Below are 23,855 nucleotides of genomic sequence, written 5' to 3' on the forward strand. Positions count from 1 at the left end.
ATTAAGTATGATGTTAGCTCTAGGGTTTTTATAGATGTTCTACATCAAGTTTAGAAAGTCCTCCTTCTGTTCTTCGTATGCTCAGAGATTTTATCATAAATAGATGTTAGATTTTTAAAAATATTTTTCTGAATCTATTGATATAATCATGTGATATTTCCCTTTTAACCTGATGATATGATTATACTGATTTTTTTGCATTTTAAACTAGTGTTGCATACCTGAAATAAATCTCACTTGATCATGATGTATAATTCTTTTTATATCTGGATTCAATTCCCTGATATTTTGTTGAAAACTTTTACATCTATGTTTTTGAGAGTTATTGACTGGTCTGTAGTTTCCTTTTTTTTGTAATGTGTCTGTTTGGTTTTAGTATTAGAATAATACTGGTCTCATAGAATTAGTTAGGAAGTAATCTCTTTGCTTCTATTTTCTGGAAGAGATTGTAAAGAAAAATTTCTTCCTTAAATGTTTGGTAGAATTTACCAAGGAACTCCTTTAAGCTTGGTGCTTTCTATTTTGGCAGGTCATTAATTATTGATACAATTTCCTTTATAGATATGGGCTTGTTCAGGTAATCTATTTCTCCTTGCTTAAATTTTGGCAGATTGTCTTTCAGGAAATTGGTCCATTTCATCTAGGTTGTCAAATCTGTGGTCACAGAGTTGTTCACAATATTCCGTTATTACCCTTTTAATGTTCATAGGATCAGTAGTGATGACCCCTCTTTTCTTTCTGGTATTAGTGATTTGTATCTTCTCCTTTTTTTTCTTAGTTAACCTAGCTAGAGGTTTATTGATTTTATCAATCTTTTCAAAGCTTTTGGTTTTGTTGATTTCCTACTTTCAATTTCATTGGTTTCCATTTTAGTTTTTATTATTTATTTTCTTTTGTTTACTTTGGGTTTAATTTTTTCTTTTTCTACTTTCTTAAGGTAGAAGCTTAGATTATTAATTTTTAGATCTGTTTTCTGTTCTAATATATGCATTAAATGATATAAAATCCCTTCTATGCACCGCTGTCACTGTATCCCACAAATCTTGATAAGTTATATTTTCTTCTTCACTTAGTTCAAAACATTTCTAAGTTTCTCTTGAGATTTATTCTTTAATTCATGTGTTATTTGGAAAGCTATTGTGAAATGTTTAAATATTTTGATCACTTTCCAGCTATCTTATATTGATTTCTACTTGATTGTGGTCTGGGAACATACTTTGTATGATTTCTATTTTTTAAATATCTGTTAAGGTGTGCTTTATGGCTCAGAATGTGGTCTATCTTGGTGAATGTTCCAGACAAGCTTGAGAAGAATGTATATTCTGTTGTTAGGTGGAGTATTTCATAAATGTCAACAATTAGATAAGGCTGACTGATAGTGCTATTCAGGCCAACTGTATCTTATATTCTTCTTGCTTGATCTCTCAATTACTTGGAAAAGGGGTGTTGAGGTCTACAGCTATAGTAGTGGATTTGTGTGGATTTACCTTTTCAGTTCCAACAATTTTCGTCTCACATATTTTTACACCCTGTTGTTAGATGCATACATGTTTGGAATGGTTATGATTTCTTATATGTAAATACAGTCTACCTAGCAAGTCAAGAATAATCATCATATAAGATTAATACAAGATTTTTTTAGAAATCAAATATAAGACTATCTTTCATCTACAACCTGAAAACATTATTTACAATTTCATCAACTGTATTCTATACATAAAAAAGGAAAAGAAGAGATGCACCACTATTTCAGTTAACTGATCCTAAGTTTGGTGTGAAAAATTTCTTGTGAAAAACTTGGAAAGGATGGATAATGCCCCTATCATGTTACACAATGTTCAGACAAATTATACTGAGAGGGTAGAGATCAATACCATCATGATACTCCATCTACAAACAAAGGTATCTTTATTAAATAAAATATTAATTTAAAGTTTGGGTGAGAAGTGTACATGATTCATTTATAGTTATACTTTGGTACTCATCAGCTTCAGAGCTCATCAAACCCTGTACTTGGCACTTACTTGGGATTCTTCGCACTTGCTAGAACTGGTATGAGCCACAACGCTGCCCTGCAAGAGGAAATGCTTCATTGTTCCGTACTCATTGGTTTTGACACACCTCACGAGTTCCGAAACAAAATAAAGATGAGTCCCAAGGTAGCACTGCATTTGAAAGGTACCGTAAGTCCTCACTTAATGTTGTCAGTAGGTTCTTAGAAACTGTGACTTTAAGCAAAATGATGTATATAACAAAACCAATTTTACCATAGGCTAATTGATATAAACAAGAGTTAACTTCCTACTCCATATTTCTGGTCCAAAATGATCACCAATCTTCCAAATAAAGACCCAAAAACTACTAATATTAAACATTGAAATAAATGTGAGCTCTACATACATCTAAGAAAAATTAATAAAAACAAATTATATATATTTTCTATCCTATTCATTCCAGTTCAGTGTCACAGAGAACAAGGTGAAAACCAACCCTGGATAGGATGCCATTCCACCACAGGGCATACTCACGTGCACACACAGACACATTCATATTGAGACAATTTAGACACACCAATTAACCTGGCATGTACACCTTTGAAATGTGGAAGGAAACTGGAATACCCAGAAAAAACCCATACAGACATGGGGAGAATGTGCAAATTCCACACAGACAGTAGTCCCAGATAGGAATTGATTTTTTTTCTCATAAACATTGTAACAAAACAATATTGAATGAAACTACACTGTCCAAGGACCTCCTATACTGATAGCTGATTATCACACAGTACCTGCATAAAAGCTTGTACAACCCAGATCTACAGGAGGAAAAGACATCTCAAACTTGGGAAAGTTCTTTGCAACAGCATGGATGGAACTGGAGAGCATTATGCTAAGTGAAATAAGCCAGGCGGTGAGGGACAAATACCACATGATCTCACCTTTAACTCGAACATAATCAATAGGAAAAAAAAGCAAATAAAATATAACCAGAGACATTGAAGTTAAGAACAATCTAACAATAGCCAGGGGGGAGTGGGGTGGGGACAGTGGGAAGAGGGGATTACAGGAACTACTATAAAGGACACATGGACAAAATCAAGGGGGAGGGTGGAGGTGGGGGAGGGAGGTGGGTTCAGCTGGGGTGGAGGGATGGGGAGAAAGGGCACACAGCTGTAATTGAATAACAATAAAAATTAAAAAAAAAACTTGGGAAAGTTATCTAATGTCTAGAAATGTCTAATAATGATGTCTATTGGCCACTTCTCCCTAAACACTTGGCTCCTATAAGGAAACTATTCTACCTACTAGTCTATTAATGATAACCATTCAGAGAAGAGGTTTCACTCACTGAATCAAAGGTGGGTTTTGAGATGTAGAAAGTGTGGACTCAGAACAGCTATAAAACTTGGCTCTCATGAGACTCGCAGGGCCTTGTTTGTGAGATTTGACTTTATCCCTGAACTGTAATGCAAAGTTGGACTCAGTCCTTATTCATAGCATTCAACTGGAGATTTCTGAAGGTCTAAATTCCCTAGACTGTCATTTAAAGACTAGGAATGCAGCGAAGGAATCCGCTACATCCAATACTATTAAAACTGATATTGAGACTTTGACTTATACCAAAGATGGAATAAGAAGGGGATCGCTTTTACCCTGCCACCTCTAGAAACATCCCAACCCTGCAAAAAAAAAAAACAGTAAAAAATATGAAACAACAGTTTTCAAAACACTGAACAACCATCAGGCAATGAAGTACAGTCATCCCTGAATGATGGGGAACAAATGAGATGAGCCTACAGTTGTCCTAGTCTATTGCCTTGAGAGTTTCCAGTCTGTGGCACAGGAAGGGTAAAGTCAGGACTCTCTGAATTAAGGAAATGGAATTGACATTATATAATGACAAACAGATCAATCCACCAAGAAGATATTGCAATTCTAAATGTGTATACACCAACGAAGAGTTGAAAAATGTGTGAAGAAGGAAAAAATGATAGAACTGAAAGGACAAAGGGACAAACCAAAATCATAGTTGGAGAATCAAACATCATTCTCTTAGCATGAGAACAACCAGACAGAAGTCAGCAAAGATATAAAAGAACTCAATAGCACCATCAACCAAAAGGATATAACTGACATTTATAGAACATTCCACAAAAACAGCTGAATATAGTCTCTCTAAGTGATCATAAAAATTGCAGGGGAAACCCAAAGAGCAGGGCAAATTCTAAAGTTCTGTTTTCTATATTAACCTGGGGCACATATAGCTGAATACGGCTATGCATCTACAACTACAGTCAGGGTACCTTATTCAATCTTAGAAAATACAGCTTAGCCCCCAGAAATAGAGAAATTTGGGAGTACCATACACCCTTTATCAAGACATTAACAATGTGATACTTATTTCACAAAATGCTGATTACATTTCTGTAGAACATTATTTAATTTTCAAAGGCCTTTTCAACTCTTGTTATTAAAATAGAGAAAGAACATCTTTTGGGTACTACTCTTTTCCATACACCTTGTAAATTCTTATTGCTGTAAGAAGGCCTTTAAAAAGGAAGGCCTTTAAAAAGAAAGGCCCTTGTGGGCAGCTCCATTAAATGAGAAAATAAAGGGGTGGGAAAAGCTGAGGCTGGAATAAGACAAGAAGCTAAAGAACATCTGATAGAATGAGAGGTTATACTGTGACTATTTGAAACCACTATTCCTATGTACAAAAATCCACAGGACTCCCAACAGTTTCTATCACAAAATTACTCCATTGTGTAACAACATAGTTTTAAATCATGGCCAGAGAATGAGGGCACAACAGGGGTACAGCCACTCTGGGAAACAGTACCATTTTACATCCCCACCATCAATATATGAGCGATCCACTTCCTCAGCATCCTCACCAACATTTGGTATTGTCATTAACTTTTGTAAGCCATTTTAATAAGTGTATTATGTATTATACATACTATAAATAAACTTGAGATTTGGGGGAAAACTTTGAGTTTAGTCTTGCCACCTGGAGCCTGTGTTCAGAGTGCAAGGTGAGGGGCACATCTATTTTGGAGGAATTAGATGAATAAAACAGGAAAACAGATAAGTTGGGTTTAGAATAGGTGTGGGAGACCCTTGTTCTACAGCAACCAAGGGATATTAGAGGGCTAGTTCTTATCATGAACTCAAAAGTAAAAGAAAGAAACACAATGTAGGATCAACACAGGAGTTTTGGCCAAACAAAAAAAGAGGGGAGAAGTTCTGCTCTTAGAAACGTGCTCCTGGAAGAGAAAATTACTTTCCCCTAAGTTTAAGTCCGATTTGGTTCCAAAAGCATCAGCTCTCCAAATACAGAATGGAGAACAATCTTTTCAATAGTTGCACCCTCCTTTCTCCCTTCCTCTCTCCCAGCTCCTAATCTAGCACAAGGAAGCCCGCCGCAGAGCTGAAGGGGCTGCACAAAATCTTAAGATGTAAATACATGCTTGAGCTGCTTTAACAATAGTGTTTAGGTCAAGGATAGAAAGTGCAATCCCATATCCTCCATAAATGAAGTCTCACCTGCAGAAATGAATGCAGTGTGAGGCACCATTCTCCAGAAGGCTGTGCCAATCCATCATGATATATACGGAGTTGATTATTCTGCATAAGGAATTTGAAACCAAGTCAGTATAGAAGGAGCCACAGAAGAGGGAGTCTGGCTCGGAGAGGAGTACTCGTAGGAAGGAAGAACGTCCCTCAGCGCGCAGGGTGAGGGAGAGGAGCCCCGGCGTAGCTCGACCGGGCCTCCCTCTAAGGGACCGAGAGCTGCCGGGGGCGCCGCCAGCTCGTTGAGGACACCGGAAGTGGCTCCGTCAGAAGTGGCCACGGAGGCGCGTCGCAGGCGGTCCGCGCTATCCTCCGGCGCCGAGAACCGGGCGGTCGCGCGCGTGGCGAGCTGTGACGCCTTAGTGGTTGCTGGGGTGCGGCAAGGGGGGAGGGGGTTCGGAGACCCGCGGCTCTTCTTCGACGCGCCTCTAGTGGAGAGCGGGCGGCTGCGACTGAGCCTTGGGCGGCCGTGGGGCCGAAAACCATGAGGCCCGGGGGCGCGGGCTGCTCCGCGGGACTGCTGCTGACTGTTGGCTGGCTGTACCTGGCGGGCTTCCAGTCCGCGTGCGGGACCAATGTCACCGCCATCCAGGATTCCGGTTTGGCCCGCGCAGAGGGCGAGGGCGAGGGCGAGAACCAGTACGAGAACGAGAGCGAGGCCGAGGAGGAGGCCGAGAGTGACCCCGGCGAGCCTGAGCACATCCCCCAGCCCGAGGCGGAGGAGGATGGTGAGGGTGGGAGGATCCTTGGTGGAGACAAAGGCACCTGTTGAGGGCAAAGCCCAGCTCTTTGTTCGAGAACCGTGCGAATGATCCCTGTTAACGTTTGTAGAGCTCTTTGGCCAACAGCCCCGAATTTATACATTTTTCACACACATAACGGCCTTGACGAAAGATACGTTAATTTTCCAAGGCCACAGCAAGCTGAACAATCCCATATATAGAAGTTGCTTCAGAGGTACTGCTAGGAAGATTTTTTTAAAGTGGTAGGAGACAGGGAGTAGTCTTTCACAAACAGAAATTATTTTGACTCCCTTTGCAGTTGTTTTTCCTTCCCCACTGTTTTCTTTTTTTGAAGCTCTATACTGCTTGAGATCTTTCTTCTTTTTATATTTGCGCTTTATGTCGGAACACAATGGAATTCAGAATTTCCCTCGTTGTTACACGTCTAGATAGATCCATATGCTGACAAAACTGCCCAAAGCCCCATGTCAGCTTCTTGCAGCCCCAACCTTGAGCATCTCTGTAGCGTGATGGTGTTTTATTTGTTTGTTCGATTTCGAACCACAAAGGAATAATGGCCTTAGAAAACACCTATCAAGGGATCAAACTAGTGGCTTTGTAGGATGATAACGTGTTAACCAAGGGAGAATGAGCTTGTGCTTGGTACATAAATTTGCCTTATTCTGCTGGCTCATTAAGCAATAAAATTTGACAAGCTGTTGTACATGTTATATTGATTCATAACTCGCATGCTGGTAGGTAAAAGGTCAGTTGCAGGTTTGCAGCCATCTAGAGGAGAATGATTCCCTTCCCTCATAAATGACCCAGCTGAGATACTTTTAATATCCTTGGCAGTCTCATGTCTTCTATGCATATAGAATAGGTGCTATATTTATCAGTCTTTCTTTTATTTCCTGATGACACATAGTGACCCTCAGTGACAGAAAGAAATTGACCATCTGAGGTTAAGGGTGGGATCGAGGTTTGTTATTGCCTTGATTACATTACAGAGAGCTTGGAGAGGTCCTTGACTTCGGAAATGTGAAAAAGGAAAAGGACTAGAGAAGAGAACAACGTGTTCTAAAGCATAGTAGCAACTGCTTCACGTTTGTTTTAAAAGTAATTGAATTGACAATTTTAGTATTAAACTGGTCAAGGGATAGTTCTAGGTGTAAAATGCTAAATGGAGTTTAGGATAAACCTGGGTAATGGAGTTATGCCTTAGATTGAAATTCAGATGCTGGAAAAGTTATTTCTCAGTTTTCTCCATTTATTTTTTGATGAGCTTCAGGGAGCCCATGTACCTTCTGGAATTTTATATATACAATTTCATGCATAGCTGATTTTTCCTGGGGAAAGTAGAATCCAGAACTTTAAATAATCTGAGATGTCTAAGATCCGAATATTTCCAGGCCATTATTAGAATTTGGCAAAGTCCCTCTTAGTCCTCAGTGGACCAGTGAAAAATATTCAACACCCCTTATGATCCATTGGACATTTAGGTTATTTGTTTTTTACTTTTAAGGCATTTTACAAATAATTTCAAAAGGAAGAACAAAGGCACAGTGAAAACAACTTACTTGAAATTTAAGAATTTAAATGTAGAAACCCCCAAATTTTTAGTTCATTTTTCCTGGTTTTGAAAATGTGTGAACGAAGTATTTTGAGTACAACTAAAAGCTCATTGGTTATGCATGAATCTGAAATATATCCATCTTGTAAATACTGATTCCAGACTTCAAGTACATCTGTAATAAATTTTTCTTATCATTTCTCTTGTTCTTTTTGCACTTGCATTGTCAAAACAATACTTTTGAAAGTTATGAAGGCACATATTTTGTTGAAGAGAAGACTGCCATATTCTTTCTCCATATTTGCTAAAACATTTTCATCTTAGATTTTTAAACAATTAGAATTAGTGGTCCAATGACTTCATTTATTTCTGTATCTTCTGTTTTTTTCACTCACCTTTGTATATACACCTGCCATTGATTTGTCTGTTTACAACCTTATCAAGTAAATTTTGGTGTTTAAACAGTTTTAAAAAGGAAAGCATGCTCTCTGTATCCTTTTAGTAAAACAGCATGGTTTAGCTCATTTTCACAAAACATTTCAGGATCAAGTCCTTCCTTTTGAAAGGGCTAACTGGATAAGAATGCTATGTATACTTTTCATTCTTAGAAATATAATGTTAATTCATGGATTCTTGAGTTAGAGAATTCATCTAGGATATTCATTTAAGATATCATCTTTAATTTTGCTTATGCAGTCAATTTTGCCATCAGCATTAGCATTCAAAGTGCTGCTAGCTGTTTCTCTATGTTCATCTTCTGATTCATCCAATAATTGTGAAACATTTTTCTCTGTCAAAATTCTTCTCTTTGCCATTAAAGACTAAAGGAAATAAAAAAAATTCTAAAATATCAATTATGTTCAATGAAAGCTGAAAATAGGCTATAAGAAAGGTACCTCTAAACTTCTTTTATATTTTCCTGAAAGATGATATGATACTCTGTGCAAAGCAATAAGAAAATGAAGGATAATGTAATAACTGATTTATTTCACAATTATGTCCTCTTTCTAGGCAATTCTAACTATTCTTCCATCTTATTATTTTAGTCTTTTTTAAAAAAACATAGCTGGGAATAATTGATAAGTAATACCAAAACCATCATTATGGATGATGAAATAACAAAATGTTTCAGAATATAGGAAAAATCACTAAAATACTATAATAGTATAAATTCAAGATTTATAAATTTAGTACTAACCTATTTACTTTTATATTTATCAAAGTGACCAAAAACAGACCTACCTAATAATTGCAAGATAGGATGAGTTTTATTCTATAAAATGAGTTGTATCCTATATGAATATAACTGTACAGTATTTTCTCTTTTTCTTTGGAAGTCCTCTAAGAAATTAAAAATCATGAAATATCAACCTTAAAAATCAACTTTCAAAAAAGAAACTAAAAAAATTTAAATTGAACTTGATGGCATATACCAACAGTTAAAGTGTCCTGTCTGAAATTGAAGAGAATGTTTCAGGATCTGGCCAGAATGAAAAAGAGCAGGATCATTATCTGTATCATTGTGTGGATCCCAAGCTTTTATCAGCATAGTCTAAGACCCAGCAGATTTTTAGGGAATCCTTATTATACTCTTGATCCTTATTAAAGTCACTATTGAACTCTCATTTTCACCTGTAAAATATTTTGGGAACAGTTGACTTTTCAGCTCTACATACAGGACTTTATTTCTCTAAGGTTTCATTTTGTCAGATATGTCCAGTATTTTGCCCTGTCATTATTAGATCCATATTTATCTTATAACATATTTACTATCTTTTCTAGTTTTGCAGAGTCCACAGATTCAGTCAGCATGAAATCAGCATTATCCAGTCATTAATAAAAATGTTGACCAGGCCAGAGTCCTGTGACACATGACTCCTACCACGTTGACACCACCGATTAATTAGCATCAGTATATCTTACTGTTTAAGAAGTTACACATAAAATTTTGCTGACGTGCAGACCATATTTTTCCTTTATCCCCATAGGTATATAATGGGAAATTTTGACAAATACTACATCGAAGTCCAGACACATATAAATTCCCCTGACCAATTATTGTAGGATCCCCATCAAAAAAGAAGGTTGTGAATGACCTCAAGGACATTCAATAATCAAAGTTGAAAGGAACTTTGGAGACAATCTGATTGAATCTCATTTTTTTTTAAAGTTAGGAGAAGTTAAGTAAGTTTCCCAAAATAGCATAGATAGTGAACAGTAGAGCTGATTAATTGTTTTTTTGAATGGTTTTTGAAAAGAGGTTATATTTAAAAGTAGTCTAGTACTCATTTTCCTACCTGTGTTTTCTATGTTCAAGATTTGGCTTTTAATTTATATTTCATAATGTTCCATAAAAAGTATCCAAGCATTTCAGGTAAAAATGTCAATTCAAAATTGATCACGATGATCCAGATAATTTATTTAACAAAGTCAGTATTTAATAACATAGATACATCTAATGCTTACTATGTATTCAAGGCACTGCATTTGGTGCATGTAAGTATATAATAAAAGTGTTTATTAAAATATTACCTTGCAGTAATAAAAGTAGAAAAAAATCTTACAGTTATATGAAATCAATAAGTACAAAAAAGAGCGTGAATGAGGTTATATCTTAAGCATTTTTATAGCACTGAACAAGTTACAGAGTGCTTTCAAACACATTCTTTAATTTATTCTTACAGTGGTCAAATGAGGTAGGTTCTCCTTTTTAAATTTTACAGAAGGGTTAACTGGGCCTGACAGAGTTTGAGTAATTTACTCAAACTCAAAACAGCTAATTAATTAGTGGTAGAAGCAGCAATTTAGACTCCAATTCCAATGGATTTTCCCATGTAATGTTGTTGCCTCAGGATATAATGCCTTTTAAAAATTGTCTTCTAAAACCTCACTTAATATTTTTTCCTTTGAGGTTTTAGTACTAATTTGAGCTATAAAGTATTGGTGATATACTATAGATAGTGGAACTCATGCCAAACTTCAGAACAATGAGAAAAAAAACAGGCACCTTTTCATGTGATTTGAAAACAATGATATTTAACTACTCAAATATTTGTATATTCCTAGGTTATCCTGCTAATAAAGTGGTGAAGTAGATTCATGGGAATAATTCACCATCTTAAACTGAGAATGAGCAGAATCAATCTATAACACACAATTTTAATGAACATTTGATACAAAGACTTCTGTTTTGGACAAAAATGACACTCAAATTTTTTCGAAAATAGAGAACTGGGAAAAAATGGGCCTTAAAATTGGCTGGCTTTTTTGTGTTTTTCTGACCTTCTGTAGAACTTTAAACTTACTGTGCAATAAACTAATGAAAAAATTATTTTTGTTATATACAAGGTTTAATATAAACTTTCTCTAGAAGTTATTTCTTAATTTATTACTTTAAATGTTTAAGCTTCTTTTGATTTAAACAATAATAGATGTAATAGGAATAGTATTGTTTTTCTGATTTAATAAAGCTTTAAAAATGTCTGCTTCCCATATAACTAGTTGTATTCTCCATCCCCAAGTAAGAATCTTTCACTTAGAAAAGTTTTCATGTGATTAAATAATGTGTCTTTGCACTTTATGTTTAGTTTCAAATATGAAAGTAGTCAAAGAAGTAGAATTTGGGATGTGCACCGTTACATGTGGTAAGTAGCATAGAGCATATAAACAATATTATAATTTGGGGGGAGGAAAGGTAAAAATAATATGGCAATTTTTATTTGTAATTCGTGTACTCTCATTCATTTTTCATTGATTTCTATTTCTAATGACTGTAATTCACACACAAAACACAAGCTGATTGTTTTAGAAGGTTGGATGTATCAGTTTATAATCTCTAAGTCTTATATTAAGCCAACTCCCTATATTTTTTGGCACATGCACTGCCTTCACCAAAGTAAAACTTTATCTCTCTCACAGATGTTCAGAAGATGAAAAATCTTGTCATGCATCTCACAGATGTCTTCCCACATACTGTGTTGGCAAATCTATCAAGAAATTTGCTTATTTATAATAGTCTATACTAAATTCTACATTTCTCCAATTTATATGTCGTATCTTGGAGAAAAGAGATATTGGTTTTGTAGGGAAGATAATATTCAAGGACTATGGCTTATTTTGATCATTCCATAAAGAGAAATTGGACATAAAATCTCTTACATGGTGAAATTAAGGCAACACATATTCTATAATAGACCGGTGTTTCCCAAACTTAACTGTTCACCCTAAGTTCCTGAATGACTTGTTGAAACACACAGGTTGCTGGGCCTCCTCAGAGTTTCTAACTTAATAAGCCTTCGGAGAGGCCTAGAAATTTATATTTCTAAACACCAATGAAGCTGATGCTGCTGGTTTAGAAGACCATCTTTTCAGAACCACTAGAGAGTAGCATGCTGAGAAAATAGATTATTCACACTGAAATTACGTTTGTTTTAAATAGAATCTGCCTTGGGGAAAAAAAAGACAGTGATGGGAGGGAAAGACAAAAACCAGAGGGTGAAAAGACGTAAAATCCATGCAGATCTAGATCAGAACAATTTTTTTTTGGTCAAAAATTATACCTAAAATGTTTGAGATAGCTTTTGTGTGTGAGTGTATATAGTAAAAATATACCTAACATAAACATTTTTACCATTTTTAAATGTACAATTCAGTGACATTAAGCACATCCATCACCAGAATTTTATCATCCCCCCAAAACCTCTGCATGCATTAAACACTAACTCCTCACTTTGCCTCCCCCCAGCCCCTGACGACAACTGTTACTCTTTGTGTCTCTTGAGATAGTTTTCAGCCTATTTTTTTTACCTTAAGTTCTTAATGAATGAAAGAAAATGAGAAGAATCTATTTATTAAACCTGTAATTAATCATTTGCAATTTATATCTTTCTTCTGTTGCTTACTTGAGACTTTTTTTTAAAACAAGTAATGCTTGCTTTATTTGGTCACATTGTTTTCAATATGGAAATAATTTGGCAGAGGATATTGTGGAACTTGTGGAGGTGGGTGCTTAAGTGGGTAAGAGGGGAGACTTTTTCATAAGAGAAAGATTTTTATGACAATTCTACTAATTGATATATTCTCTTACTCTATTATTTAAAAGTGTGTTTCAGAAATTATGCATTATATATACATTCATTCAACAAATGATTTTCTGTTTGGGGGATTTTAGATTTTTTTTTGTTTTGGTCTGCAATGTTCCAGGCATTGTTATAGGTGCTGGGAATACAACAGTAAACAAAGTAGAGGAAATTATGCCTTCAAGGAGTATATATGTTAGTTGGGGCAGAGTGATAAGCAAAAGTAAAATATATAATATGTCAGATGGTGATAAGTTCTAAGAAGAAAAATAAACTAGAAAAGAACATTTTACATCTAAAATATTTTTTAAATATTTAAAAATCTTTTCAAATTATGACAACCATTTAGAGGAAAAAAATCCTTTAATGAAAAAATGTTTGGAACTCCCTAAACAATATTTTAGCAGTCAAAAAATTTCATTTTTCTGGAACACACAGGCAGATTTTTAAGTGTTACTTGGACTTAAAGAAAATCTCACACCTATACACATCATTGCAATGAACTGTATTTGGCTAAATAAATACATATGACACCTCCTTGAAAAGTTTTTTATGCATTTCAGAATAAAGGTGTGCTTCTAGAGAGGCACCTTTCATAAGTTCAAGTGGAACCATACTATAGCCCTTCTTAGGTATCTCTTTTAATCAAAAGAGACCTTTCCTCTTTTGACCTTCCATGTCCTTACTTATATGGAGTCCTCTCCCTTCCTACTCAAAATTTGGTCCAGAGACTAGCCACATACCCCGGGAGCTTATTAGAAATGCAGAATCTCAGAACCTACTGAATCAGAATGTCATGTTAGTAAGATCTCCAGGTGATTTGCATGCATGCTGAAATTTGAGAAGTGCTATTGTAACCCATCTCTAGATTTCAACTTCTTTTTGTCCTTGAGTATGGATTTTATGATTAACGTCTTATAAATCATAAACAAGGAGTTGGAAGAGGGACTTGAGTAAACAAGGAAACCAAGATGGATAATTCCTTAACCTGCGACTATACAGTCTTTTCATAGGTCATGTCCAGTTAAGAAATATCCAAACCTGTAGAGGATTTTTATGAGTTTATTTGAGCCAAACTGACAACAATTGCTGGGAAGTAAAATCTCTACAGATTGAGAAAATGCTCTGGAGAATGCCAGTTTTGCAGCTTATTTTATACATTAGAATAAAAGGAGGAGACTTAAGGAGGGTGCATGACATCCATTGATCATAGATTAAGAGGGCAGGAGAAAACAAAGTGGGGAAATCTCTGGGACTGGATAAAAAAGGCAAAATAGTGAAACACATAATTCTTTTACATTGGTGGGTATAGGATAGTTAGTAATTAGTGTTTACAATTCACAGAGATGGTATTGCAGGGGCAGGGAGAGGGGACAAGATAACAATGAGGGTTCTGTGGTCTTGTGCTCTCCTGTCTGCAGCTGTGGCTTGAGGGATCTGGAAAAGATTACTCTGACATTTTTAAGATATGTTATCTTAGATACAGAAAGATAATAGGCTCACTTAAGGTAAAGATTGACCTTTGTCAAGGAAGCTACAGGCCTAAGATGTGTCTACCCACCATGATTTGTTTTTAGTTAGAAATTTTTATGTTCAGACCATCTTATGTGGATGGTTTGTAAGGCTGATCTACAAGGCCATCTATGCAGGCTCCTCTGAGCTTGTCAGGTTTGGCATGTGGCCCCCTTTTCATCTGCAATTATTTATCCTAGTACATGTTCATCATGTTGCTGATCGAGCGTTTTATCATCTCCTTCAATTCTGGTGATGAAAGACAAACTCAGTGGAGATTTGAGATCAGTCAGTAAAGGATGATTTCTTGTTATAAAAATGTGTGGCGATTCCAAAGACAGTATCTTCTTGGAAATGGAGATTTGACCATTAATAGCTTTTCCTACTATATTTCTTACCAATCTAAATACTAAAAAACTTTATTTATGTTAAAATGTAATTTTGGAATTTCCCCCAGAAGCTTCAAGCTCCCTTTCCCCTCCTAAAACCATGGCCAAATAAATTTGGGACGTCCTGTGTACTACTGTATTTCATTAAATCTAAGACTTTATTGGCTGTAAAAAGCACAATTTATGCACATCCATAAAGGGAAATACTGCCAATTTGTGACATGCCATCAATTCTAAGATGCATTCTAATTTCAAAGATGTTAAAATGTAAAAATTTTGCACATTAGATCAATGAAAATTTGTGCACAATAACATGTTAATTTATTAGTGTATTAAAATTTTCCCCAAAATTCTGTAGTAAAAAGGTCCCTTTAATTTTATTCAATGTATCTTTTTCAAATGTATATAGTCATAGAATTCTTTTTCTAATGGTAACAACCAGAAGGGCTAGTGTTATACGTAACTCTCTTTCGAAAATGCTATTTTATGAAATAATTCAAAATGAGGGACTTAAAAATTTTTAAAGTTACCAACCTGAATTTGGGAATTTAATTTCTGAAATTAGGAGAAAAGTCTCAAAAAACTTAGATGGTAAAGAAAAAATTCTGTGGAATTCACTTTTTTTTTTCAAACATTTGCCAATTTCTTTTACCAAAGGTGTTGGTATTAGAGAAGTTATATTAACAAATGGATGCCCTGGAGGTGAATCTAAGTGTATTGTACGGGTGGAAGAATGCCGTGGACCAGTAGACTGTGGCTGTGAGTTGGACTCTATTGGAGAGAGACTGAAGGGGATAGAGTTTACTCTGGGGAAATATCCTTAACCGCAGGTTGTCATGAGTAGAATGGATACACTGAAAGGAAATCATAATAAAACTTAAAATTCCACTTATCTAGATAGTTACAGCTCTGAATAACTTTCTGTTTTTGCTTTATATTTCTCAATGATGTCTAAAATTTAATGTATATTCTCTGTGATACACTGTAACTTTATTTCACTGAATCTGTGGCCAAGACTACACTATAGGGAAATGCTTTTCACACTTTGGTCAGGACATTTTATCAGTAGATTGGTATATCCTAAAATTTAAATGATGTTCTATATCAAATTACACTACTCTGAGATTTCATTATATGTAATGGGGGTCTGTAACCAGGAAACTGGAAGCCACTAGTAGATCTCAAAGTCTCTAATAGACTTTGAGTTGTTTGCTCATACTATGTCTCTTCTCCACAACTTATTCTGCAGAAGGAGCAGATAGCTATGGTATCTCCCACCTGCTTCTTTTGGTGACTTTATCTTTGTATGCATCACTCCTCTCTCCTCTTCTACACTCAAATTCTCAATAATAAGTTTGATAGCTTCCAGCATAGAATTGACTTTAAAACTAGAGGTGGATTTTAAAAGTTGTATTGTTCATAAAGTAATCAAGAAATTTACACTGCTCAATGGTATTATGTATTTAATTTTTTTTTCAGGGGGTAAACCAATATCAGAAAGTCTTGATAGTGTCAGACTGGCATGTGTTCATACAACTCCTGCAAATCGTTTCAAATATGTTTGGAAATTTCTAAGGCCAGAGCAGGTGAGCAATGAATGTATGTAATTTGGTGCTTTCTAGTGAGTGGTAAAATATATTTCTCAGTGCTTGATGACCGTCAGAAAACTCTCACATTAAAAGCAGTTTGCAAAAATGAAGTTAAAATCATACTTTATTATTATGGAATATAATTTTTAAAATTATTTACATTTATGTTTTAGGATCAACTATTATCCGAATTTAAAAATATTCATTTTTTTATAAGGTATTTTATTTGGGAAGCAAGGTTTTCATTTGTATACATAGGAATTGTATTAATGATAACAGTCGCTAACATTAATTGAGGGCTTATTAAGTGCCATACATATACCAAATGTTTGTGTTTCTTTTAACCCACATAACTATCCTATGAGGTAATTCCGATCATTATACCCATTTTACAGATAAGTAACTGAAATGCCGAGAGTAACTTGTTCAGCGTCACACAGGCAGAAAGTGGTAGGATTGGTACTTGATGTCTCCAAAATCCATGTGCATAATTAATTACTGTTCTAGACTGAGAGACAGTGACTTTTTTTGGTTACAGGAAATAAAATGTTTCCTGATCTTAAGTTTGCATGTTGAATATTGATACTTTATTTCTTTTAAAATAGCAACCCATTATACTTGTAAATGATTCAGCGATCCTGGAAGTACACAGGCAAATTCATCCCTTGGCTTATGAGTGTGATACCTTGGATAATAATGAAATAGTAGCATCTATCAAATTCACAGTCTATACATCAAATGGTAAGTGCCCAGCAATGTTTTGGTTTGCTTATCTCAAACTTTAGAGAGCATCAGAATCACTTGGAGGGCTTCTTGAAACACAGATGGCCAGTCTTACCCACAGAATTTCTAATATGGTAGGTCTTGGGCAAGGCTGTCACAAGAATTTACAATTCTAACTAGTTCCCAGGTGCTGCTGGCAGAGACCACAGTTTGAGAACTACTGGTTTATATCACTTAGACTTTTCTGCAAGGTAGTGCTTCATTTCTTTTTCTCAAAGTGGAGTCAGACGTACCTCACTTTGAGAAATTGGTGTATTCCTGAAATATCCCTGAAAAACAGACCTCTAGCCTGAATTATATCCTTACTTTTACTTCTATCACCAAAGTGAAAATGGATACTTTGAATTCTCACAAATGCCTATAAAAATTTTGGTATAATTAAATAAAATTAAGAAGTGTTATATCAGGGCATGTCTTTAAAAATTAGTCATTTGAAGAAAATATTTTTTGATGAAACAATCATAGTCATCAATCTATGTCAGTCACAAAAGGTGATTCTTGTCCTGAACATAGTTTCACATGTTAGAAACTACTTCCCTTGAAAAATGGATCCATGTGCATGTCCTTTTAATTTAAACTGCGATGTCTTTTATATCCAAATAATTATTTCCGTTAGTTCAGACTTCTTAGCCATTTTTGTTGTTGTCGCCATCTTTGTTATTGGGAGCATGGGAGTTTGGTCACAGGAATTTTTAGAATCTAGTCAAGGCTCAGGAGGCTTTTCCTTGGAAAATGTCCACATATACAATCATGCCAAAAGTTACCTGTAATTTTAAAGGGAGTTCATGGATTTCTTGAAGGTATTTCTTAATCCCAAGGAAAGAATTTATGCTGTAGTCTTGAGATACACGTGGCATAACACCCTTTATTGAACTGTAAACAAACTAAACTGTTTTGGGGATGGTTTTAAAAAATAAACTATAATTTTCTTTGATGTGTTGTATAGTGTCTTTAAAAAAACCTCCTGATGGTAAAAGCTAATAATCTTACTCCAGTGTTGGGATATCAGGTGTTATTAAAAGGATAATTTCAATAAAGTGCTATAAAAGTCAAAAAAAAAGAATCAAACATCATCAAACTACAAAATAGACCAATGAGTCCAGTTCAAGATATAGAGTTCAGGAACCATTCTTGGTTTTTGTCCCCATAGACTGGTCTTTGTTAGGACTGCCCAGTGGTTAGCTCTTTGCATAATCAGAGGGTGACGTGCATTTGACAGCACGTGAACAGAGGGCTGGCACACAGACAACGAAATGTCAGTCCTTAAATGAGACAGAGTTGACTTCTCTGTCATGGCAGTTTAGGGCTGGTGGGGTAGCTCTTCCATCTTAGTGCATTCATTCTCTAGTTAAGTGATAAAATGTTTTCAGAACATTTTGGACCTATTAGTTTCTTTTAAAATGACAATTGGGCACACCACTGTGACAGACTCTGTGTGTGTTTAGACATCAAATGTGTTGGCTATAAATGTCCACAATATGGTGCTGGCTTGAACCAAATACAAAGTTGAAGTATTTTTAGGGTAAATGTGATTTAGTTAATGAAAATTTCCCATCCATTCCCTTATATATCAGATTTCTCACTTCTATAATAGTTGTCCTTCATAATTAGGCATTGTTTTGGAATGAATTGTGTCACCTAAAAAGATATTTTGAAGTTCTAACTCCCAGAACCTGAGAATGTGACCATATTTGGAAATAGGGTCATTGCTGATGTAATGAGTTCAGTTAAGATAGGATCTTAGATGCTAAAGTGGGACTTTAATCCAATATATCTGGTGTCTTTATAAGAAGAGGGAAATTTGGACACAGACAAAGAGGCAGAGGAGAATGCCATGTGAAGACACAAAGACATTCAAGAGAAGACAGCTGTGAGAAAACAGAGTTAGAGATGAGAGTTATGCCGCCTCCGCCTAGGAACACGTGGGCTACCAAAAGCTCGAAGAGGGAAAGAAGGGACCCTCCCACAGAATCTTTGGAGGAAACATGGCATTACCAATACCTTGTATTCAGAATTTCAGCCTCCAGAACTGTGAGATAATAAATTTTCTTTGTTTTTAAGTCAACCAGTTTGTGGTACTTTGTTATAATGGCCCTAGGAAACTAATAAAACACAAGCTTAGTTTTACTAAAAAACTTCATTTTACTAAAAAAACCTCAGCTTGTTTTTAATTAGAAAATTTCAATGGGAAATGCAGCCTTTTTTGTTATTAGATATAAAAGTAATCTAAATGACCCCTGTAAGGAGACTACTATTGAAATGAACTAAAATCTTCATACCCCTCATTCCTCACACTCTCTTGGCTAGTATTACAGGGTAGTAGATAAATGGAAAGGAATTTTGCATTACTCCTCAGGTTTTAATCCTAAAGGATATCTTTTACTTGAGCTTTAAAAAATCTCACAGCTTCTATAAACCTAAAATTATCAAAACTAAAAAGAGTTTTAAAATTCAACCATGTTGGAATATAAATATGATGTAACTTATCTGTCATACTTGGCACTATTTAGTGAGATTACTAAATTGAGTATATAACTCCAGAATTACTAAGGAAAATGGAAAATTATACTCCATGATGTTTAAATAGAAAGAAACATTTAGACAATAAGCAGTTGAGATTGCCTGTATAGGAGACTACTTCTGATGTAATGGTATTTACCAAAATTAAAATATAAAAATACATAAAACATAGCTTGCAGAAATCATTAAACCTCCTTGGATGTTGATTTACTTACCAGTATGATTCCGTAGTTGCATCTGGTCATTCCTCAGTTTAAGTCTCTTATGACTCTATGGTTTAGGGACAAGAAGAGCCATAAGAAAGCTATATAATGCACGAAGTAAGTAATACTTGATGTAAATGGGCTTTTCACCAATTTACAGTGTAGCAATGTTTATAACACATATGATAGAATGGCTTTGTCCCTTTACTTGACTTATTTATAGGAAGAGCACAATGACATGGGAGAGGATTCCTGATTTAAAAGTGGTGTGTGGATACTTGTGTAAAAAACAATGAGCTTCTACTGCTATCTTACAACATGTACAAAATCAGAGATGTGTTATAGTCCTAAATGTAAAAGCTAAATCCATAAAGCTTTAAAAAGGAAACATGGGAGAACATCTGCATGATTCAGTAGTAGGCAAGGGATTCTTGGATATCACTCAGAAAACAATCACCATAGAAGAAAACATTGATGAATTAGGCTTCACCAAAATTAAACACTTCAGTTCATTAAAAGAAATCATTAGATAAGTGAATAAGCAGCCAAAATCTGGGAGAAAAAATTATAAAACATGTACAATCATTATGAGCAGTTTAAGAAAAAATCTTGCAGTTTCTTGGAAAACTTAGCGTACCTCTACTCTGTGACCCTGCTCTTCCACTCTTAAATATTTATCCAAGAGAAGTGAAAATGTGTGTTCACAGAATGACTTCTCCAAAAATTTTCAGAGCAGTTTATTTATAATAGCCCCAAACTGGAACACAGCCACCAAAGATGTCCAGCCAAGATGTCCATCAATAAGAGAATGAATAAACAAATTGAGGGATACTACTCATTAGTAAAAAGAAAACAAACCTATTGATGCATTCGCAAATATGGGTGAATCTCTAAAACATCATACTAATTTGAAAAGCCCTACACAAAAGAATATATACTATACTCGTATGTTTCCATTCCTATGAAGTTCTGGAACGGCAGAACCAATGTATAGTGGAAAAGAAAGTCAGGATAGTTGTTGCCTCACAAAGATGGGGCAGGGACTAACTGGGAGGGGCTCAAGGGAACTTGGTCTAAGGTATAGTAATATTCTGTGTCTTCATAGGGGTTTAAGTTACATGTGTGTTTGCATTTATCAAAGCTAAACAAATGTACATTTAAGATCATGATGTAATTTATTGTTTGAAATTTTACCTCAAAAGAAAAAAATATAAGCAAATACTAAACTATAATTAATTATATGCTACTTGAAGAATTTTGCTGGGAAGTGTGCAGACATCAGTGAATTTTTCTGAATGCATAAATAATATAAGATGGGATAGAAGAATAAGTAGATGGGTAGTAAAATGTTGTTGGTAGTATTCAGTGGTGGGTACCAGAATGTTCATTGTCAAAGTCAACTTCCTGCATATCTGAAAAGGACATTTTAAATGTGCAGAGCAAGTTAATTTATAACTTTCTGTCCACTAATTCTTTCTGTATATTTCTAGGGTTGTTTTTCAGACATAAAGTTTCCATTTAGTTTTCACCCATTTACTTTTTCCCAGTAGTAATAACCATCAGGTATGTGTTTTTCCCTCCAGAGCTGCAGATGAAAAGATCAAGACGACCAGACACTGATGCAGTCCTGGTTTTTGTGCTGACCATAGGAGTTGTTATGTGCATATTTGTGATCTTTGTACTGATCTTCATAATTATAAACTGGTAGGTGAAGGGCTGAAAGTGAGTCTCACCTTGGTTGATGTCCTCCTCCCTGCCCCTCCTTTTTCAGATGAATCCAAAGCCTTGTCCACGATGCCTCTCACATGTGTCTTCAAACTAACTCCCTTCATTCCTCCTGCGACTTCCCTCAGACAGGCTACCTAATCTCTTGACTTGCCTCCCAGCCATGAGAGAGCTTCTAAATGCAGTTTTTACAGTTTTACATGGTAGTTGCTTAAAAAGTTTGTTGAATGAATATTTGTCTAGTTGCAATTACCACAACCCCCAAAGTTGGTTATTGTAGCCTACCAATATATTTATATGAGACTATTTCTAATACCTACATGAGTATTACACTGAATTACATCGAGGACTCTACTATCAGAAGGCAACTGATGTATCACACACTAAAACTAAATTGTGACTAAGGAGGCACTTCTATATTTCTAAAGAGAAAATTAAATATAAATCTATTTTTAGTTTTCATTTCATATAAGAGATTTTTTTCTGTTTGTTTGTGTTTAATCTCCCAGGGCGGCAGTAAAGTCCTTCTGGGGGACAAAAGCCTCAGCAACTAAGATGCCTTCTGAGAGGACTTCATTGAAACGCAAAGATTCAGCTTCTCTGGACCGATCACCAGCAGAAACCACTGGACATGAAGATGATGCTTTAAGTGAATGGAATGAATGATGTATATAACAAAACAAAGGAAAGTAGGGCATACAAGATTCATTATTATAAAAATAAAATATACAGTGAAATACTTTAATAATACTGCAAGTGATTTACCAGTCTGAAGTTAATACAGTATGAGAAGGAGCTGTTTTAATCACTACATCTTTGTGGTAGACTTTTCCAAAATTCTTTTAAATTTATTCTCAAAGTTTCACAAATCAGGTAATCATTTGGTAACATTTATGTAGAGGTACAAACACACAAAGTCTTCCAAACACATTTTTTGTCACTTTGATTACTTCTAAGGTGATTTGCCTGTTCTGTCCCTAAAAAGAAAAATATAATATAGAAGAAGCCTTGCATAGTAGACTTTCTCCCTGCCGGGAGCACTGGATTGAACTTGCTAAACCCAACCATACTTTAGAATCTCTGTGGTCACGACACATAAAGCATCACTTGTAACACATGAAATAATAACAATAATAACAATGATAACAAGATTTAGTGACTACTATGTGCCAAGCTTTTCTCAAAGCATTTGACATATTAGGTAATTTAATCACGATTGTATATAGGAAATATCTAAAGAAGAACCAGGGAAGAACTGGAGGTGGCTGAGTAAATGCCATGAATCTAACATACCCTGTATTTCTCACAGAAAGAGTGAATTGAGGACTTTTAAATGTGCTAAGTACAATACCTTCATTGTGTTTGGTATGTAGGAGATAACATATTAAAAGCCAGGTACTATTTCTGAACCTCATCACTGCCTTTTTATCCCGTATCATTATGTGATACAGTTATGGACAACTCTCAGACAAGATACCAAGGTATTAGACAATTTGATTGGGTAGACTTTATCAGATATTAATTTCCAAAAGTTATGAAAGTAGTACAAAATGCACTTATTTTTTAAATGAATTCTATGACAACTTCATTGCCATTATGTGATTTATCTGATGATAGCATTAACACTCATCTCTGAAGAAGACATTGTAAATAGGCATTTATACCTCCCTCTAGTAACCTAGAAATAGTGTGTGTTGTGGAATTATCTATGCTTTCTATCATATAGCATGTGTATTTGAGAGAAACAATGAAAAATTAGCTGGAAAAAGATTTTACCTGCTGTGGGAATTTACTAGAGACTTTAAGTAAGTGAGAAATTGTTTCCACAAAATATTCTAATTTTGACACTCCTCTGTACCGTCTCCCCCCACCCCCAGATAAGTGTGAAAACAAAATGAGCCTCCTATTTTTTATTCCTGATTGAGTATGGTCATGCAATTTTACCATAGGTGGTAAACATTCCTGAATAGTAATTATTGTCAATTTTTATTTTTAAAACCATGAACAGTAGTGATTTCAAACTGTATTTCAATGACCAGCAAAAATTCAGTCAGGTTAACAAGTTTTGTTGTCAGTGATGTTCAGTGAATATTTCTGTCTACTTTCCAGGCACATGGTAGGACAGTACCTCCTCAGCCCTCATGGTTGGGTGGGGCAATGTGACCAGTTCTAGCCAATGAGTTATGAG

General features: G+C 35.2%; 1 protein-coding gene across 1 annotated transcript; it reads left to right on the forward strand.

Annotated features, from left to right (window-relative positions):
- Positions 1-5,990: 5,990 nt before the first annotated feature.
- On the forward strand, positions 5,991-22,356 carry SPACA1 (sperm acrosome associated 1). Its single transcript, XM_024551675.2, has 7 exons — positions 5,991-6,301; positions 11,456-11,512; positions 15,505-15,606; positions 16,327-16,433; positions 17,042-17,177; positions 21,526-21,646; positions 22,177-22,356. Exons 1-7 carry the CDS (start codon positions 6,058-6,060, stop codon positions 22,331-22,333), a joined length of 924 nt encoding a protein of 307 aa, XP_024407443.1. The 5' UTR covers positions 5,991-6,057; the 3' UTR covers positions 22,334-22,356.
- Positions 22,357-23,855: the final 1,499 nt, after the last annotated feature.

This window comes from Desmodus rotundus, chromosome 11 (assembly GCF_022682495.2).
Source record: "Desmodus rotundus isolate HL8 chromosome 11, HLdesRot8A.1, whole genome shotgun sequence".
NCBI classification, from domain to species: Eukaryota; Metazoa; Chordata; class Mammalia; order Chiroptera; family Phyllostomidae; genus Desmodus; species Desmodus rotundus.